This window comes from Bubalus bubalis, chromosome 5 (assembly GCF_019923935.1).
Source record: "Bubalus bubalis isolate 160015118507 breed Murrah chromosome 5, NDDB_SH_1, whole genome shotgun sequence".
Lineage (NCBI taxonomy): Eukaryota > Metazoa > Chordata > Mammalia > Artiodactyla > Bovidae > Bubalus > Bubalus bubalis.
The window spans coordinates 45937738-45957844 of NC_059161.1; the positions used below are offsets into that span (position 1 = coordinate 45937738).

General features: G+C 38.3%; 1 protein-coding gene across 1 annotated transcript in view; it reads left to right on the plus strand.

Annotated features, from left to right (window-relative positions):
- The window catches only part of KMO (kynurenine 3-monooxygenase), a 67311-nt gene that overhangs the window by 37242 nt on the left and 9962 nt on the right, over window positions 1–20107 (plus strand). The window contains exons 6-11 of the mRNA XM_025285999.3: window positions 1559–1646; window positions 3524–3689; window positions 5051–5122; window positions 7076–7197; window positions 9140–9287; window positions 14731–14788. Of these exons, the coding sequence (XP_025141784.2) occupies window positions 1559–1646; window positions 3524–3689; window positions 5051–5122; window positions 7076–7197; window positions 9140–9287; window positions 14731–14788 (654 nt within the window). The remainder of the gene's footprint in view (window positions 1–1558; window positions 1647–3523; window positions 3690–5050; window positions 5123–7075; window positions 7198–9139; window positions 9288–14730; window positions 14789–20107) is intronic.

Below are 20107 nucleotides of genomic sequence, written 5' to 3' on the forward strand. Positions count from 1 at the left end.
CTCCAGGCAAGAACACTGGAGTGGGTTGCCATTTCCTTCTCCAATGCATGAAAGTGAAAAGTGAAAGTGAAGTCGCTCAGTCGTGTCCGACTCTTAGCGACCCCATGGACTGTAGCCCACCAGGCTCCTCCGTCCGTGGGATTTTCCAGGCAAGAGAACTGGAGTGGGGTGCCATTGCCTTCTCCGTGTAAGAATGCTACTCATGAGACATTTTATTCTTTTTTTTTTTTTTTTTACTAAGTTGTGAAAACCCAGTGGTTGCATCCCATCTCCATTCAGAACATCCATATTTTAGGCACTCAAGAGCCACATGTATCTGGGGACGAAGACGGACGAAGCATTTCTGTAACGACTGTGACCACAGAACAGTTTTTTCAGTTATCACAGGACTAGTGTCCCATGGAAAATTCTTTGAGCTGCATTTCTCTACATTTAATTTGAAAAAAAAAAAAAAATACAAAAAGGTTGATTCCACAAACACATATTGTGTTTGTCAAAGATACCCATAGTGGTTTGAGTAAAGTCTGATTTCTCCAAGTTATTTGTCAAAAGATTTCTTAAACATAGATAAGTCTTTGGCATATCTCGAATTTCAATGTTCTAAAGCTTCCAATCCTGTGTTCAAGAATCTTAAAGTCTGCAAACCCCAAATCAAACTCAAGCAAAGCAGAACAACAACAACAACAAATACAAAACCTGAGATGAAAAGGAGAAATGGGTACAGATAGAAATATTGAATTCAAAGTCAGACTTCTGGCTTATTTTTCCTAAATTCTTTACTTTGTGTGATCTTAGTCATCTCACTTTTCCCTCCAGAAGCTCAGTTACTTCATTTATGAAATGAAGATTTTCAAAATAAACTCTCTCTGAGGTCTACACCAGCTCTAACATCTACATTCAGATTTGTGGCTTTAAGAACAATAAATAGCCCCTAATTATAGATCTCCTGCTCATGAGAAAAACTAATAGTTAAGAAAATTAAATTCACTATAGATTTTTTAGCAGGCCAAAAAAGCACTAAAATAATTTGATTCTATTTATTAAGAAGTTTCCAGTCTTCTTACTCACTTTCCCCTAACTATTTGAGTGTTTGATTACAAAAAGATCTATATTTATATATCAATGATCTATATTTATAACAAACTGAGTCAGAAGTCTAGAGGACTTGCTAAAAAGAGATACAAAGTCAGACATAGTATGAAAAAAGAAGTTTGACTGAATATTTCCAATCACAAATTAAGCCTTAATTTGGGGGCAACTTTAAAATATGTGATGATCGCTTCTTTCCTAGGGTGCCAACAATTAGAGTGATGCAAGAATATACATAGTTAGATTTTTTTTTTTTTGAGATGGAGACAGTTGATTTTTATTTATCTCTTTTACTACCAGATTATCCTTAGAACATTTGCCAAACAGTTGTCAAATCACATTTTAACTAATTCATGTTTACATTGTTAAGTATCTCTATCACACCATTCTCAGAAAATGATTAATTCAATTTAAGTGAAATAAGAATTGGAATTTCATTTCCATTAGTTTTCTCTCTCTGTTTCTTCAGCTGTGGAGAAATACTCCAATGCAAAAGTGCACTTTGGCCACAGGCTGGTGAAATGTAATCCTGAGAAAGGAGTGATCACAGTGCTTGGGTAAGAACCGGTCAGCCCTTTGACTTCACAGGTGAAGGGTTGAAGTGGAGAACTGTGCCTGTAAACTTTGCTCTTGACTTTTTTTGAAAGAGTTAAATGATTACTAACAGGGTAATTCAAGTAGTTTCTACAGTCAAGTAACTTTATGTTGATCACTAGCACCAGTATTCTTCCTGATTCTCCCGCTCATTCATCTTCTTAACAGTATTCTAGACTGGTAACCATACTCTGCTTCTAACACTCTCCTAACTTGAAACAGATAACTCTCCACTGCTCTGCTTCTCCTCTCCTCTTTCTGAATACTATTTGTCTGCCTCCCCTTGGCTGAGCCCATTTCCTCTCAAGTTCCAAGACTCATATCCCACTTGTGGGAAATATCTTGGATTCACAGTTTGTTCAACAACTACTTGTAAATTCACATTTCTATTTGTAATAATAACCCTTATTTCAATCTTAATTTTCCTTTAAGCACCTTCGCAAGTACTTCTTGTCATAATCTCAAATGTATCTAAAATTTCAAACATCTATTTGTCCTCCTCCTAACTTCCCTGGTTTATTGTTGTTGCTGTCTAGATGCTCAGTCATGTCCAACTCTTTGTGACCCTGTGAACCGTAGACCACAGGCTCCTCTGTCCATGGGATTCTCTAGGCAAGAATACTGGAGTGGGCTGCCATTTCCTTCCCTAGGGGCTCTTCCCCACCCAGGGATCAAACCTGTGTCTCCTGCATTGGCAGGCAGATTCTTTACTACCGAGTCACCTGGGAAGCTGACTTACCTAGTACTTTTAACCAAATAATTAAAATCATTCTTGATGTACCCCTTTCCTTATTTTCTCCCATTTGACCTGAAAACATTTCCCAGTGTCTCGTACTTCCGGTCTGCCTCAGAGCCTATGTAGTCCTTCTTCCTGAGCACCACAATCCTTGGGATCTCCCCCACAAACGTAGGCTACTAAGGTCACTTTGTCTCCATTTCCTCTCCCTTCTGCATTGTGGCTCCTCTGCAACATTTCTACTCCTAAGTAAGTTGTCTTAAAATGCTACTCTTCATACACCACCTGCCCAATGGAAATATATTGTTTTCTCCCAGCTGCCAGAATAATGTATTTAAACCTTGCATCTTAACATTCAAAATCCTCTTCTCCTCCCTCTCCAATTGTATTCTTTTCTTAAATTCCTCTTCTGATCTCCTCTAAGACAAACATGCTGCTCCTAGAAGATCTTGGTCACGTCCCTGTGGTTGTTCATACACTTTCTCCATTTGAAAGGCTTTTCTTTCTTTTCAAGGTTCTCTTCCTTCATGCAGGGAACTCAGCTCTTAGTCAGGCTTCTGTGGCCTAGCATGTCTTTAATAATCAGTATGATTGTGTGTTGGAGAAGGCAATGGCACCCCACTCCAGTACTCTTGCCTGGAAAATCCCATGGACAGAGGAGTCCGGTGGGCTGCAGTCCATGGGGTCACTGAGGGTCGGACACGACTGAGCGACTTCACTTTCACTTTTCACTTTCATGCATTGGAGAAGGAAATGGCAACCCACTCCAGTGTTCTTGCCTGGAGAATCCCAGGGACGGGGGAGCCTGGTGAGCTGCTGTCTATGGGGTCGCACAGAGTCGGACATGACTGAAGCGACTTAGCAGCAGCAGCAGCAGCAGCAGCAGCAGCATGACTGTGTGTTACCCTCATTCTCATAAGAAAACCCCATGACTGGGACAAGTGTTATCTTCATTTTATAGCTATTGGCTCAAAGCTCTAAATCAGATATGTAAAAGTGAGTAATGGCCCCATTATTAAGTCACTACTTTTTATATCCAATAGAGGTACTTCATCATTTTCACCACTAGACTTTTTTTTTTTGATGGTTTATTTTATTTTTCAGACAGGACAAAGTTCCCAAAGATGTCACCTGTGACCTCATTGTAGGATGCGATGGAGCCTTTTCCACTGTTAGAACTTACCTCATGAAGAAACCCCGCTTTGATTACAGTCAACAATACATTCCTCATGGGTACATGGAGCTAAATATTCCACCTAAGAATGGGGATGTAAGTCCTCTCCCTTTCTTTTCTCCTTCCTACAACTCTCCCCCTCCCCTGCCCTATAATCGATAGAAGTGTATTCTAGTGCAGTTGTTCTCATCAGCATGTCTTGATCCATTTTAAGGTTTGCCAAAGTACTATGTATTCAATAACTCATAATAAATTGGATGTAGAGGTAGCCTTTTAATAATATCATTCTCACTCCCTTACCTTTCAATATGTTTTCTTGAATAGGGAAGGAAGGAAAGGAATTACAACTACTTTTTTCTATTATATCTTGGGAAAAAATTAAAAAAAAAAAACAGGTTGGGAATCAACTTTGTGTACTGAAAGTCCAGAGTTCTTATACTCATGATTAAATAAAAAAAGTTATTAAATAAAGTGAACAGGGAGTTGTTGCAAAGAGACTTGCATTGCATGTTTTTTATTTCCTGGAGTCCATGTTAAACCATATGTGGCCAGAGGCAAATATGTAGTATGTATATTGTGTGTTGAGGAAAATTAAAATACCAACAGAAGCAATGAGGATCTTGGCTTATAAGTAATAAAAGGTACACAGCATCAGTTAAATACTTGATTTGCATGTAAAACATACATTTTAAGGTACTGATTTAACCTATCCTAGTTGAAATTCAAACGTCTAGTCTGTTTGGGATGCTAAGTCACTTCAGTCGTGCCCGACTCTGTGCAACTCCATAGATGGCAGCCCACCAGGCTCCCCCGTCCCTGGGATTCTCCAGGCAAGAACACTGGAGTGGGTTGCCATTTCCTTCTCCAATGCATGAAAGTGAAAAGTGAAAAGTGAAAGTGAAGTCGCTCAGTCGTGTCCGACTCCCAGCGACCCCATGGACTGCAGCCCAACAGGCTCCTCCGTCCATGGGATCCTCCAAGCAAGAGTACTGGAGTTGGGTGCCATTGCCCTCTCCGCTGTTTTGGATAGCAGTATTATATACCACTTTTATGGGCTTCCCAGGTGACTCAGTGGTAAAGAATCTGCCAATGCAAGAGATTCGGGTTTGATCCCTGGATGGGGAAGATCCTCTGGAGGAGGAAATGTCAACCCACTCCAGTATCCTTGCCAAGACAATTCTATGGACAGAGGAGCCTGGCGGGCTACAGTCTATGAGGTTGCAAAGAGTCTGATATGACTGAATGATTAACACTTCTAACACCTGGGGAATTAAGTGGGAGTTCATCTTAAAGCTATTGTTTCACAGCAAGCAAACTGTCTTTGCTTAGACTTTATGTTTAGAAGGACTTGCAGTGATCTAAATTGCTGTGGGTACAAGTATAACATAAACAGAGTCGGTGTGCCTTATTTGTTAATGCATTAATACACTAATTATATGTATGTTTTTCCCCTGCAGTATGCCATGGAACCTAATTATCTACATATTTGGCCTAGAGATACATTTATGATGATTGCACTTCCTAACATGGTAGTGTAAAATTTTTTATTAACTCTCATTTTGCCTATATGATTAATGGTTTTCGTTACTTACTTTTATATACTATATACATGTATGTAGTCAACTTCATCATTGTCTAGTCTGTTTAATGATTATATCTGAAACTTTGGGGATATTGAAGAAAAACCTGAAGAAATACAAGTTATTTACTTTGGAAAGGATATTTAACATATACAAATGACTAATGGGGGTTTGTGTGTGGTGGTACCTGACTGCCACCTCTCCCAAGACAGTGCAGGAAGAAACTGCCCCCAAATAAAGCCAAAGATATTTAGGTTATATATTAGGAAGTATTTTTCATCCTTTAAGGTCTGTAGGACATTTGAATATTCATTATCAAAAAGGAGCATGGCTGTTCTTTCATTAGATCTTAGAGACTTTTTTGCTATCAGTCCTGGGTGTTTATTGGAAGGACTGATGTTGAAGCTGAAACTCCAATACTTTGGCCACCTGATGCGAAGAGCTGACTCATTGGAAAAGACCCTGATGCTGGGAAAGATTGAAGGCAGGAGGAGAAGGGGATGACAGAGGATGAGATGGTTGGATGGCATCACCGACTCAATGGACATGAGTTTGGGTGAACTCTGGGAATTGGTGATGGATAGGGAGGCCTGGAGTACTGCAGTTCATGAGGTCGCAAAGAGTTAGACATGACTGAGTGACTGAACTGAACAGAATATATACATATATAGTTATTATTATCTCTATATGGAGATTCCCATGTGGCTCAGTGATGAAGAATCCAACGCAGTGCAAGAGATGTGAATTCAATCCCCAGGTCCAGAAGATCCCCTGGGGAAGGAAATGGCAATCCACTTCAGTATTCTTGCCCGGGAAATCTCATGGACAGAGGAACCTGGAGGGCTATGGTCCATGGGGTCACTAAAGAGTTGGACATGACTTAGTGACTAAACAACAACAATCTCTATATATAATATAGACACATATATCTATTTATATTTTTCTGGTTGGTCTTTTATTTACCTTTTTTTTTGTTGTTCTTTCTCTTGTCAAGAATCCTGGGGTCCAAGGCCCTAATGTCATAGTGTTTTAAATGGAATAACAGTAAAGAAAAAAAAAAAAAAGGAGAATTCAAATCCAATGCACCTATTAATAGTATAAGGAGTGCAGTGTTTGCTTGGTGAAAATACCTGGAGTTTACAGTATCAGATCAGATTAGTCACTCAGTCGTGTCTGACTCTTTGAGACCCCATGAATTGCAGCACGCCAGGCTTCCCTGTCCAATACCAATTCCCAGAGTTCACTGAGACTCACGTCCATCGAGTCAGTGATGCCATCCAACCATCTCATCCTCTGTCTTCCCCTTCTCCTCTTGCCCCCAATCCCTCCCCAGCATCAGAGTCTTTTCCAATGAGTCAACTCTTCGCATGAGGTGGCCAAAGTACTGGAGTTTCAGCTTTAGAATCATTCCTTCCAAAGAAATCCCAGGGTTGATCTCCTTCAGAATGGACTGGTTGGATCTCTTTGCAGTCCAAGGGACTCTCAAGAGTCTTCTCCAACACCACAGTTGAAAAGCATCAATTCTTCAGCGCTCAGCCTTCTTCATAGTCCAACTCTCACATCCATACATGACCACAGGGAAAACCATAGCCTTGACTAGACAAACCTTTGTTGGCAAAGTAATGTCTCTGCTTTTGAATATGCTATCTAGGTTGGTCATAACTTTCCTTACAGTATAGAAAGTTTCCTAATAACCAAGAAGCAGGAGTGTACCTGGGGACCCCTGACTGAGCTTTTCCTGGGAAGTGAGGGAAGAAAGTGAGGGTGCCTTTCCTGTCTGCTTGGACACTCCTCCCAGAGTCCCCTGAGCCACAGCAAGCACTTTGAGATTGAGGGATCTGTGTTAGGGCCAGTATTGCCTGACCCCCAATCTCTCACACACTGTTCCTCTTCTCATCACAGAACAAATCTTTCACGTGTACTTTGTTCATGCCTTTTGAAGAGTTTGAAAAACTGCTAACTAGTAGTGATGTGCTGGACTTCTTCCAGAAATACTTTCCGGATTCCATCCCTCTAATTGGAAAGTAAGTTTCAAGATGTCCAATTGTGCCTTTTGACCCCTTGTTTGAGGTATTCAAAATTCAGATAAAGGCTAATGCACCTTATTTCAGCTGTTGTTAAAAATGATCTGTAATGCAGTGACCTGGACGGGAAACCCGCATCTGTGCTAAGTCACTTCCATCATATCTGACTCTGAGATCCCATAGACCGTAGCCTGCCAGGCTCCTCTGCCCACAGGGTTTTTCCAGGCAAGAAATTGCCATGCCCTCCTTCAGGGGATCTTCCTGATTATGCAGTGACCTGGATGGGAAACCTAGATTACAGCAAAAGTCCAAGAGGATCTTGTGCTGCAAACAGGAATTCTGAAAAAATCCCAGGCTGGGCCGGTATCTCTGGGAAAGACAAGCGACCATTGTCCCTGGGCCTTTTGTGTTCCCTGTGCAGGTGCTCAGGCCCCATAGGTCTCGGTGTGCCACAGAGCTTGGCCGTGCTTCCTCCTGCTGGTGGGAACACAAATCTATATGATGGCACCCTCAAGTCCACCAGTTGCTAGCTATATAAGCTTACCTATGTCTCATACCCTTCACAGTAAAATGCTGATGATAGTTGTACCTGCCCCAGAGGGTTATTGTGCGGAGTAAAGGGAATAATGCTTATAAACCATTCAGCACAGGGCGAGGCATGTATAAAGTTTTTCCAAGCTGATAGCTAATTGTACCAGCCATCTGGCTTATGAGTCTTAGCTCCTCTGGCCCATTTCAACATCACCACATGGACCTTGTCATTTGGTCTCACTCAGTGCCTCTCTCCCCTGTCTCTCTGTCCTAGAACCTAACTCCCATTCCACCTCCAGTGACATCTTCATGAAGGCAGCACAATGCTGCAGAAAGAGCAAGGTTTTAACACTACTCTTGTCCCTGACTTCCTTGGGTCTCAGATTTTTCATCACTAAAATAGACATCAGGATGCCTTACTTTTAGGGCAATTTTGAAAATTAAATGAGTTAATTATGTAAAAGGGATAGCCCAATGCCAAGTCATAGCAGATCTTTTTTAAAATTGCCAGTTCTCATCCTTTCCTGCATATCAATTCAAATGCTATGTTGGTTTCTCCTTCTCTGGCATTGAATGGAAATCTCTCATGCCAAAATTTAGCCCTTAGATACTTTTGGAACTTGTTCTGTGGCTATTTCTTGCCTCTCTCACTAGATGTAATATCATCTAGTGTATGTACACAGGATTCCCAGATGGCTCAGTGGTAAAGAATCCACCTACCAGTGCAGGAGATGCCGGAGACATAGGTTCAGTCACTGGGTCGGAAAGATCCCCTGGAGGAGGAAATGGCAACCTGCTCCAGTATTATTGCCTGGAAAATTCCACAGACAGAAGAGTCTGGCAGGCTACAGTCCATAGAGTCACGAAGAGTCAGACATGACTGAGCAAGTACACATGATAAATGTTCATAGTACTTCTCCACCTATAGTGCCCACAAAACCTCTGTAGATACTTGAGCAATACTAGCTTGATTCCAATTGTTCATTTCCAGATACACATGGACTCACTTAACTTAATTTTGGTTTGTTGAGTGTTAATAACATGCACAACTGCATCTCAATTTTTTCCAAGGAATCCTGAAATATACCAACGTAACTGAAAATTGTGTGATTTATGTGCTAGATAATGAAATTTTCCTTACATATAACACAGGCATATTTAAAATTATCCAAATTCAGCTACTCTTGTTCTTTTTGGATGTGATTAACATTGTTTCAAATTAAGAATGTAATTAGAACAAAGGAATTTGGAACAATGGAAACTTCAGCTCTCCCTCTCCTGTTTTCTTCCTGGCATTCTCATGTATTTTTCAATGAAATATTATGTTGACAAAGCCAGTAAATCTGAAAGAACTATGCAGTATTTAATACCCAGCTTAACATTTTTACATTTTGATTGTTTTCTTCTGAAGGCAAGCCCTGGTACAAGATTTCTTTCTGTTGCCCGCCCAGTCTATGATATCCGTTAAATGCTCTTCTTTTCACTTTAAATCACATTGTTTGTTGATGGGAGATGCTGCCCATGCCATTGTGCCCTTTTTTGGGCAAGGAATGAATGCGGTAAGTTCTTTCTCAGTAGGTAAGTCCCTCAAACTTTTCTGGGCCCATCTCAATTAAAAAAGCTTAAAGAAAAAAGAAAAGGTTAAAACTATCCCCACATAATCTCTGAGAAAACAATCAATTCAACAACCCCACCAGCTATTTAACTAGATTGATCTCTATGTATAGTCAATTCTTGGATTACTTGATCCAGACACTTAATGTATAAAAAAGCATAAAGCATAACATAGTTTTCTGTTCAGTTAGAAAATGTATTGATAACTTGAAATTTAGGAACTTGACTGTCAGAAATTCAAGGCTTAATTTTTTAAAGTATTTATTTCTTTGGCTGTGTCAGGTCTTAGCTGTGAAATGCAAATTCTGAGTCACAGCATGTGAGATCTAGTTCCCTGACCAGGGATCGAACCCAAGCCCCCTATGTTGGGAGCATGGAGTCTTAGCCACTGGACCATCAGGGAAGTCTCCAAGACGTTATTTTTAAAGTATTTTTTTCCTTGAGATTATAATGTTAGTATCAACAAAGAAAAATATCCCAGGGACATCCCTGATGGTCCAGTGGTTAAGACTCCACCTTCCAATGCAGGGGGCGTGGGCTTGACCCCTGGTCCAAGAACTAAAGTCCCATAAGCCATGGGGTGCAGCCAAAAATTTAAAAAGAAGAAAGAAAAATATCCCAAATTATCTTTTCTTTCCCCCTCTGCTTTTTCATTCCACAGGAAAGGAAAACACAATTAATAGTTAAATAGAATGATAAAACAAACTAGACATTGAATATTACTGCTTCCATGGAAATTTTATCATTCTGGCTAGAACAATATATCAGGAAAGGAATACTGTTCAAATATTGAATGTTAATTTAAGGAATTCTAAAATAATTGTCTAGACAAACAATTATTTTATGTGCATGTGTGTTTGATTACTAATATTATAGTTTTATAACCATAGTCTTATTGTTTTGGTTTAGGAATATATTCCAAGAATAAATAATGTGTGAGTATAATCAATTGTATTTTCATCTAATTAGTGGTAAATATTTTGTTTTACAAAACATAATGGGAGGTGGGATCAAGTTAGTAGAGTAGGAGGACCCTGAGCTTTCTTCCTCCCTTCCTCCCTTCTCCCAAGGAGAAGTCCTGGCTGCACCTGGATCTGGCTTTAGTCCCTCTGAAACGAGTCCTGTCTCTCACCAAGGGGGTGGTTGCCACCACACCCTAAGGAAAAGTGTGGCCCCTGCTCACTTCAGATATGCTCTCCCACCAAAGCCACTAGGCACATGCAGACTGAATAGGACATCACAGAACATACCTGCAAGACCAGGACAGGTAACTTTCCCATAATTTCATAGAGATGGTGAAAGCTGGAGAAGACTCTTGAGAGTCCCTGGGACATCAAGGAGATCCAACCAGTCAATTCTAAAGAAAATCAACCCTGAATATTCATTGGAAGGACTGATGCTGAAGTTGAAGTTCCAATACTTTGGCCACCTGATGCGAAGAACTGACTCATTGGAAAAGACCCTGATTCTGGGACAGATTGAGGGCAGGAGGAGAAGTGGGTGACAGAGGATGAGATGGTTGGATAGCATCATCAACTCAACGGACATGAGTTTGAGCAAACTCTGGGAGATAGTGAAGGACAAGGACGCCTGGTGTGCTACAGTCCATGGGGTCCCAAAGAGTGAGACGTGACTGAACAACAAGAGAAAATTAAACAAAATTGTAGGAAACCATCAACAAATGAAGATGCAACCTACTGAATAGGAGACCTTAATCAAATCCAAAAAGAACAAAATTAGCTGCATTTGAATAACTTGGTCTTTGCAAATGTAATGTCTGATAAGGGGTTGATATCCAAAAATATATTAAACTCATATAACTCAATGTCAAGGAAACAAACAACCGGATCTCAAAAATGGGCAGAAGAACTGAACAGGAATTTTTCCAGAGAAGACATACAGATAGCCAACAGGCATATGAAAAAATGTTCAACATCACTGTTCACTGCTGCTGCTGCTAAGTCGCTTTAGTCGTGTCTGACTCTGTGCGACCCCAGACACGGCAGCCCACCAGGCTCCCCCATCCCTGGGATTCTCCAGGCAAGAACACTGGAGTGGGTTGCCATTTCCTTCTCCAATGCGTGAAAATGAAAAGTGAAAGTGAAGTCACCCAGTCGTGTCCGACTCTTCAGGACCCCATGGACTGCAGCCCTACCAGGCTCCTCTGTCCATGGGTCCAGGCAAAAGTACTGGAGTGGGTTGCCATTCACTGTTCATTAGGGAAATGTAAATCAAAACCACCATGAGATATCACCTCATATTTGCTAGAATGGCTATCATTAAAAAGACAACGACAAACGTGTGTCAAGGATATAGAAGAAAGGAATTCTAGTACCCTGTTTGTGGGAATGTAAATTGTTGCAACTTCTATGGCAAGCAGTATGGAGGTTCCTCAAAAAATTAAAACCTGAACTACCACATGATCCAGTAATTCCACTCATGGTATATATCCAAAGAAAATGAAAATGCTGCTTCAAAAAGGTATATGCACCCCATGTTCATAGCAGCATTATTTACAGTAGCTAAGATGTGGAAACAACCTAAGTGTCCATTAAAAAATGAATGGATAAAAAGTAGTGGTATGTATATACAATAGAGTATTATTCAACCATAAGAAAGAACGAAATTTTGCCATTTGCAACAACGTGGATCAACCTGTATAGTATTATGGTTAGTGAAATAAGTCAGACAAAGAAAGACAAATTCTGTTTGTTTTCATTTATATGTGGAATCTAAAATATAAAGCAAATAAATGAATATAACAAAACAGAAACAGACTCACAGGTACAGAGAACAAACTAGTAGTTACCAGTGGGTAGAAGGGGAGGGGGAAAGGCAAGAAAGAAAAAGGGGATTATGAGGTACAAACTGTAATAATATACAGTACATAGTATATAGCCTATATTTTGTAACTTTGTATGGAGTATAATCTATAAAAATATTAAATCACTAAGTTGTATATCTGAAACAAATAAAATATTGTAAGTCAGCTATACTCCATTTTTTTTTTAAACTAAAAAACACATCAATTTTAGCAGTGGATACATGTGTGGACTCTGGCATTAGAACTCCTTTGTTCAAAGCCTGGCTTCATGATTTATTAGAATATATTCTCACACAACTAATTTTACTCCCTATCTGTAAAATTCAGATTTTTTATTTTTAATACTTTTTGCTTTATTATTTCTTTTTTTTTAAACAAGTTTTTTTGGGGGGGGCCAATAATTGCTTTACAACGTTGTGGTAGTCAATACAAATCAGCCATAATTACATATACATCCCTTTCTTCTTGAGCCTCCCTCCCCCCAAAATTCAGATTTTAATAAGACCTATCTCATAGGAATTCTCCAGGAATAAATGAATTAATTAAAGAATTTAAGATTATTATCTCATCACTATATGATATCTCTTATCTCTATATTCCTATAGCATTAACAGCCTATATAATCAACAGATTTATTTGCTTCTGGTATAATATTGATATGTGTAATTGATATAGAAATGTTTTATTTCTTAACCTTTACATATTTATATATGATCTTAAAACCATAGTTTAATTTCCTAGAATACAAGAAACATAGCTTTATATTTTCTTCTCCCTACTGCACTTAGCAGAGTATCTTACTAATTTTGTGGATTAGTTGATTAGAAATTTGCTTTAATTTTGACTTATGGGAAATGAGTTCATATGAGAGTTCTATGCTGTCATTAAATTGCTCTAAATGTGAATCTTAAATGCCTAAATAGTTTAAATATTATTCTAATGCTCATGGTAGAACAATATAATTATTTTTGCTTCTTTAAGAAGCAACAGAATTGTCAAAATTACAAGTTAATCTAAAATTTTGATATTCTAAATTTATATCTATATCTGCATATACTACCACATACTTGCATTCATCTCACATGCTAGAAAAGTAATGCTCAAAATCCTCCAAGCCAGGCTTCAACCATATGTGAACCATGAACTTCCCACTGGATTTAGAAAAGGCAGAGGAACCAGAGATCAAATTGCCAACATCCATTGGATAGTTGAAAAAGCAAGAGAGTTCCAGAAAAACATCTACTTCTGCTTTATTGACTATGCCAAAGCCTTTGACTGTGTGGATCACAATAAACTGTGGAAAATTCTTAAAGAGATGGGAATACCAGACCACCTGACCTGCCTCTTGAGAAATTTGTATGCAGGTCAGGAAGCAACAGTTAGAACTGGACATGGAACAACATGGTTGCAAATCAAGAAAGGAGTACGTCAAGGCTGTATGTTGTCACCCTGCTTATTTAACTTATATGCAGAGCACATCATGAGAAACGCAGGGCTCGAAGAAGCACAAGCTGGAATCAAGATTGCAGGGAGAAATATCAATAACCTCAGATATGCAGATGACACCACACTTATGGCAGAAAGCGAAGAAGAAGTAAAGAGCCTCTTGATGAAAGTGAAAGAGGAGAGTGAAAAGTTGGCTTAAAACTCAACATTCAGAAAATTAAGATCATGGCATCCAGTCCCATCACTTCATGACAAATAGATGGGGAAACAGTGGAAACAGTGAGAGACTTTATTTTTTTGGACTCCAAAATCACTGCAGATAGTGACTGCAGCCATGATTTTAAAAGACACTTGCTCCTTGGAAGAAGAGCTATGACCAACCTAGACAGCTTTTTAAAAAGCAGAGACATTACTTTACCAACAAAGGTCTGTCTAGTCAAAGCTATGGTTTTTCCAATAGTCACATATGGATGTGAGAGTAGGACTATAAAGAAAACTGAACACTGAAGAAATGATGCTTTGAACTGTGGTGTTGGAGAAGACTCTTGAGAGTCCCTTGGACAGCAAGGAGATCCAACCAGTCCATTCTGAAAGAGATCAGCCCTGGGATTTCTTTGGAAGGACTGATGCTGAAGCTGAAGTTCCAATACTTTGGCCACCTGAGGCAAAGAACTGACTCATTGGAAAAGACCCTGATGCTGAGAAAGATTGAAGGCAGGAGAAGAAGGGGACGACAGAAGATGAGTTGGCTGGATGGCATCACCGGCTCAATGGACATGAATTTGAGTAAACTCTGAGTGTTGATGAGGGACAGGGAGACCTGGCGTGCTGCAGTCCATGGGGTCACAAAGAGTCGGACACGACTGAGAGACTGAAATGAATTGAATTGAATTGATATATATAAATGAATAAACTGGGCAAAGACAAAACCATCAAACATGCTGTTAATGGCATTTTAAATCAGAATTCAATACCAAGTGTGACTATTCAGCTGTTACGTACTGGTTTAGGGTACAAATATCCTGTGAGTTATACCACCAATGAAAAGTCTATTCAAAATTGCTAAACAAAGTATTTATTATTTCCAGTTCATTTTTTCCCATTTTTTCTTGTTTTAGGGCTTTGAAGACTGCTTGGTATTTGATGAATTAATGGATAAATTCAAAAATGATTTTAGTAAGTAAAATTTCTCCGTGGGACATGGATTAGTCTTGCTGATTAATTGTATACCTGTTTGTGATCCTGGAAGATTTCAAATCATGAATTAGATTTCCTAATCAGAATTATAATTTTTTCTTTTAACACTCTATACCACTGTTGTTGCTCATTGCAGACGAGAAACACCCAGAGAGGAAAAGATAGTTTAAGTTTTTACATGGAGGTCTATACCAAGAAAAAAATTTCTGTGTACCAAAGTTTGGTGAAGGTGTACTCCTTTCTGGGCTTCCCTGATGGCTCAGATGGCAAAAAATCCACCTCCAATGCAGGAGACCCTGGTTTGATCCCTGGGTCAGGAAGATCCTGGAGAAGGGAATGGCTACCCACTCCAGTATTCTTGCCTGGAGAACTCTATGGACAGAGGAGCCTGGCGAGGCTACAGTCCATGGGGTCAGACACAACTTAAACTGCTTAGCATGCACACATACCCCTTTATCTCCCTCTCAGTTTAGTTAACACCCATGCCTATATCCCCTACAGCTTGCCCTCAGAACACCTTTGGAAGCTCCAGCATTTTCTTGTTTTTTGCTTTGTCAAAGTTTGCATATAATAGTTCCATTTACCTTTTGATTAAAATGAATTCCACAAATAATTTTACTGGTATTGAAGTTTTTAATTTTTATATATAACTCTGAAAATAAGTTAAATGTACATAATTTTCATCTGTAAAAGAAATTGAAAACAATAGAACGGGATAACTTCTACTGCTTCTCAGCTCCACATGCTCTCAAAGGTCACCTCTGAAATTAAATCTGTGGCAGATAAGAGACTACTTAGAGAACCTTGAATCTACACCCAGATTCCAGCCTTTTTTCTTTCAATTTCTTTTTTTATTAGAGGATCATTGCTTTACAGAATTCTGCTGTTTTCTGTCAAACCTCAACATGAATCAGCCATAGGTATACATATATTTCCTCCCTTTTGAACCTCCCTCTCATCTCCCACTCCATTCCACCCCTCTAGATTGATACAGAGCCCTGTTTGAGTTTCCTGAGCCATACAGAAAATTCCCATTGGCTGTCTATTTTATATACGGTAGTGTAAGTTTCTATGTTACTCTTTCCATACACCTCACCCTCTCCTTCCCTCTCCCCATGTCCATATGTCTGTTATTCCACTGCTGTCCTGTTAATAAATTCTTCAGTACCATTTTTCTAGATTCTGTATATATGTTAGAATATGATATTTATTTCTCTTTCTGACTCACTTCACTCTGTATAATAGGTTCTAGGTTCATCCACCTCATCAAAACTGACTCAAATGTATTCCTTTTTATGGCTGAGTAATACCCCATTGTGTATATGTACCACAACTTCTTGATCCATTCATCTGTCGATGGACATCTAGGTTGTTCCATGCTCTGGCTATTGTAAATAGTGCTGTAATGAACAATGGGATACATGTGTCTTTTCCAATTTTGGTTTCCTCGGGATATATGTCTAGGAGTGGGATTGCTGGATCATATGGTGGTTTTATCCTAATTTTAAAAGGAATCTCCATACCGTCTTCCATAGTGGCTGTATCAATTTACATTCCCACCAACAGTGCAAAAGCATTCCCTTTTCTCCACACCCTCTCCAGCATTTATTGTTTGTAGACTTTTTGATGATGGTCATTCTGACTGGAGTGAGGTGATATCGCATTATAGTTTTGATTTGCATTTCTCTAATAGTAAGCGATGTTGAGCATCTCTTCATCTGTTTGTTAACCATCTATATGTCTTCTTTGGAGAAATGTCTGTTTAAGTCTTTCTCCCACTTTTTGATTGGGTTGTTTGTTTTTCTGGTATTGAGTTGTATGAGCTGCTTGTGTATTTTGGGAATTAATCCTTTGTCAGTTGTTTCATTTGCAATTATTTTCTCCCATTCGGAGGGCTGTCTTTTCACTTTGCTTGTGGTTTCCTTTGCTTTGCAAAAGCCTTTAAGTTTAATCAGGTCCCACTTGTTTACTTTTGTTTTTATTTCCGCTATTCTAGGACGTAGGTCATAGAGGATCTTGCTTTGATTTATGTCATTGAGTGTTCTGCCTATGTTTTCCTCTAAGAGTTTTATAGTTTCTGGTCTTACCTTTAGGTCTTTAATCCATTTTGAGTTTACCTTTGTGTATGGTGTTAGGAAGTGTTCTAATTTCATTCTTTCACATGTAGCTGTCCAGTTTTTCCCAGAACTATTTATTGAAGAGGCTATCTTTGCCCCATTGTATATTCTTGCCTCCTCTGTCAAAAATAAGGTACCCATAGGTGCATGGGTTTATTTCTTACCTTTCTATTTTGTTCCATTGGTCTATATTTCTGTTTTTGTGCCAGTACCATGTTGTCTTGATGATGGTAGCTTTGCAGTATAATCTGAAGTCAGGAAGGTTGAATCCTCCAGGTCCATTCTTCTTTCTCAAGATTGCTTTGGCTACTTGGAGACTTTTGTGTTTCCATATGAATTGTGAAATTTTTTGTTCTAGTTCTGTGAAAAATGCCTTTGGTAATTTCATAGGGATCACATTGAACATGTAGATTGTATTTGGTAATATAGTCATTTTCACAATATTGATTCTTCCTAACAAGGAACATGGAATATCTGTCCATCTGTTTATCTTTCCTTTGATTTCTTTCATTAGCGTGTTATAATTTTATGTGTACAGTTCTTTTGTCTCCTCAGATAAGTTTATTCCTAGATATTTAATTCTTCAAGTTGCAGTGGTGAATGGGGTTGATTCCTTAATTTCTCCTTCTGATTTTTTGTTGTTAGTATATAGAAATGCAAATGATTTCTGTGTATTGATTTTGTATCCTGCAACTTTGTTAAATTCACTGATTAGCTCTAGTAATTTTATGATACTATCTTTAGGGTTTTCTATGTACAGTATCATGTCATCTGCAAACAGTGAGAGCTTTGCTTCTTCTTTTCCAATCTGAATTCTTTTTATTTCTTTTTCTTCTCTGATGGCTGTAGCTAGGACTTCCAGAACTATGTTGAATAATAGCAGTGAAAGTGGACACCCTTGTCTTGTTCCTGATCTTAGGGGGAATGCTTTCACTTTTTCACCATTGAGAATAATTTTTGCTGTAGATTTATCATATATGGCCTTTACTGTGTGAGGTGGATTCCTTCTATGCCCATTTTTTTGAGGAGTTTTAATCGGAAATGGGTGCTGAATTTTGTCAAAGTCTTTTTTCTGCATCTGTTGAGATTATCATATAGTTTTTGTCTTTCAATTTGTTAACATGGTGTACCACATTGATTGATTTGCGTATATTGAAGAATCCTTGCATCCCTGGAATAAACCCAACTTGATCATGGTGTATGAGCTTTTTGATGTTGCTAAATTCTGTTTGCTAAAAGTTTGTTGAGGATTTTTGTATCTATGTTCATCAGTGATATTGGCGTGTAGTTTTCTTTTTGTGTGTTGTCTTTGTCTGGTTTTGATATTAGGGTGATGGTGGCCTCATGGAATGAGTTTGGAAGTGTTCCTCCCTCTGAAATTTTTTGAAAGAGTTTTAGAAGGATAGGCATTAGCTCTTCTCTAAATGTTTGATAGAATTCTCCTATGAAGCCATCTTGTCCTGGGCTTTTGTTTTTTGGGAGATTTTTTTTATCACAGCTTTCATTTCAGTGTTTGCAATTGAGTTTTTCATCGTTTCTATTTCTTCCTGGTTCAGTCGTGGAAGATTGAACTTTTCTAAGAATCTGTCCATTTCTTCCAGGTTATCCATTTTATTGCCATATAGTTGTTCCTAATAGTCTCTTATAATCCTTCGTATTTCTGCATTGTCTGTTGTAACCTCTCCCTTTTCATTTCCAATTTTGTTGATTTGATTCTTCTCTCTTTTTTTCTTGATGAGTCTGGCTAAAGGTTTGGCAATTTTGTTTATCTTCTCAAAGAACCAGCTTTCAGTTTTATTAATTTTTACTGTTGTTTCTTTCATTTCTTTTTCATTTATTTCTGCTTGGATCTTCATGATTTCTTCTACTAATGTTGGTTTTGTTTTTTTTTTTAATTCTTCTTTTTCCAGTTGTTTTAGGTGTAAAGTTAGGTTGTCTATTCAATGTTTTTCTTCTTTCTTGAGGTAGGCTTGTATTGCTATAAACTTTCCTTCTTAGAACTGCTTTTGCTGCATCCCATAGGTTTTGAGTTGTCATGTTTTCATTGTCATTTGTTTCTAGAAATTTTTTTATTTCTTAAGTAACCTGTTGGTTATTTAGAAACATGTTGTTTAATCTCTATGTGTTTGTGTTTCTTACAGTTTTTTTCTTGTAATTGATATCTAATCTCATAGCACTGTAATCAGAGAAGATGCTTGATATGACTTCAATTTTCTTAAATTTAGTGAGGTTTGATTTGTGACCCAAGATGTGGTCTATCTTGGAGAATGTTCCATGTGCACTTAAGAAGAAGGTATAGCCTTCTGCATTTGGATGGAATGTCCTAAAGATATCAATGAGATACAGCTCATCTAATGTATCATTTAAGACTTGTGTTTCCTTATTAATTTTCTGGTTTTTTTTTTTTTTTTTGGTTTGTCCATTGGTGTGAGTGGGGTGTTAAAGTCTCCTGCTAGTATTGTGTTACTATTAATTTCTCCTTTTATGTCTATTAGTGTTTGTCTTATGTATTGAGGTGCTCCTATGTTGGGTGCATAGATATTTACAATCATCACATTTTTCTCTTGGATTGATCCCCTGATCATTATGTGGTGTCCTTCCTTATCTCTTGAAATCTTCCTTATTTTAAGGTCTATATTGTCTGATATGAGGACTGCTACTCCGGGTTTATTTTGCTTCCCTTTTGCATGGAATATATTTTTCCATCCTTTCACTTTCAGTCTATGTGTTTTTAGGTCTGAAGTGAGTTTCTTGTAGACAGCATATATATGGGTCTTGTTTTTGTATCCATTCAGCCAATCTGTGTCTTTTGGTTGAAGCATTTAATCCATTTACATTTAAAGTAATTATTGATATATATGTTCCTATTGCCATTTTCTTAATTGTTTGGGGTTTATTTTGTAGATCTTTTTTCTTTTCTTGTATTTCTTAACTATATAAGTCCCTTTAATATTGTTGTAAAGCTGGTTTGGTGGTACTGAATTCTCTTAACTTTTGCTTGTCTGAAAAGCTTATTTCTCCATTAATTCTGAATAAGATCCTTGATGGGTACTGTAATCTTGGTTGTAGATTATTCCCTTTCAATACTTTAAATATATCCTGCCATTCCCTTCTGGCCTGCAGAGTTTCTGCTGAAACATCAGCTGTTAAGTATATGGGGTTTCCCTTGTATGTTACTTGT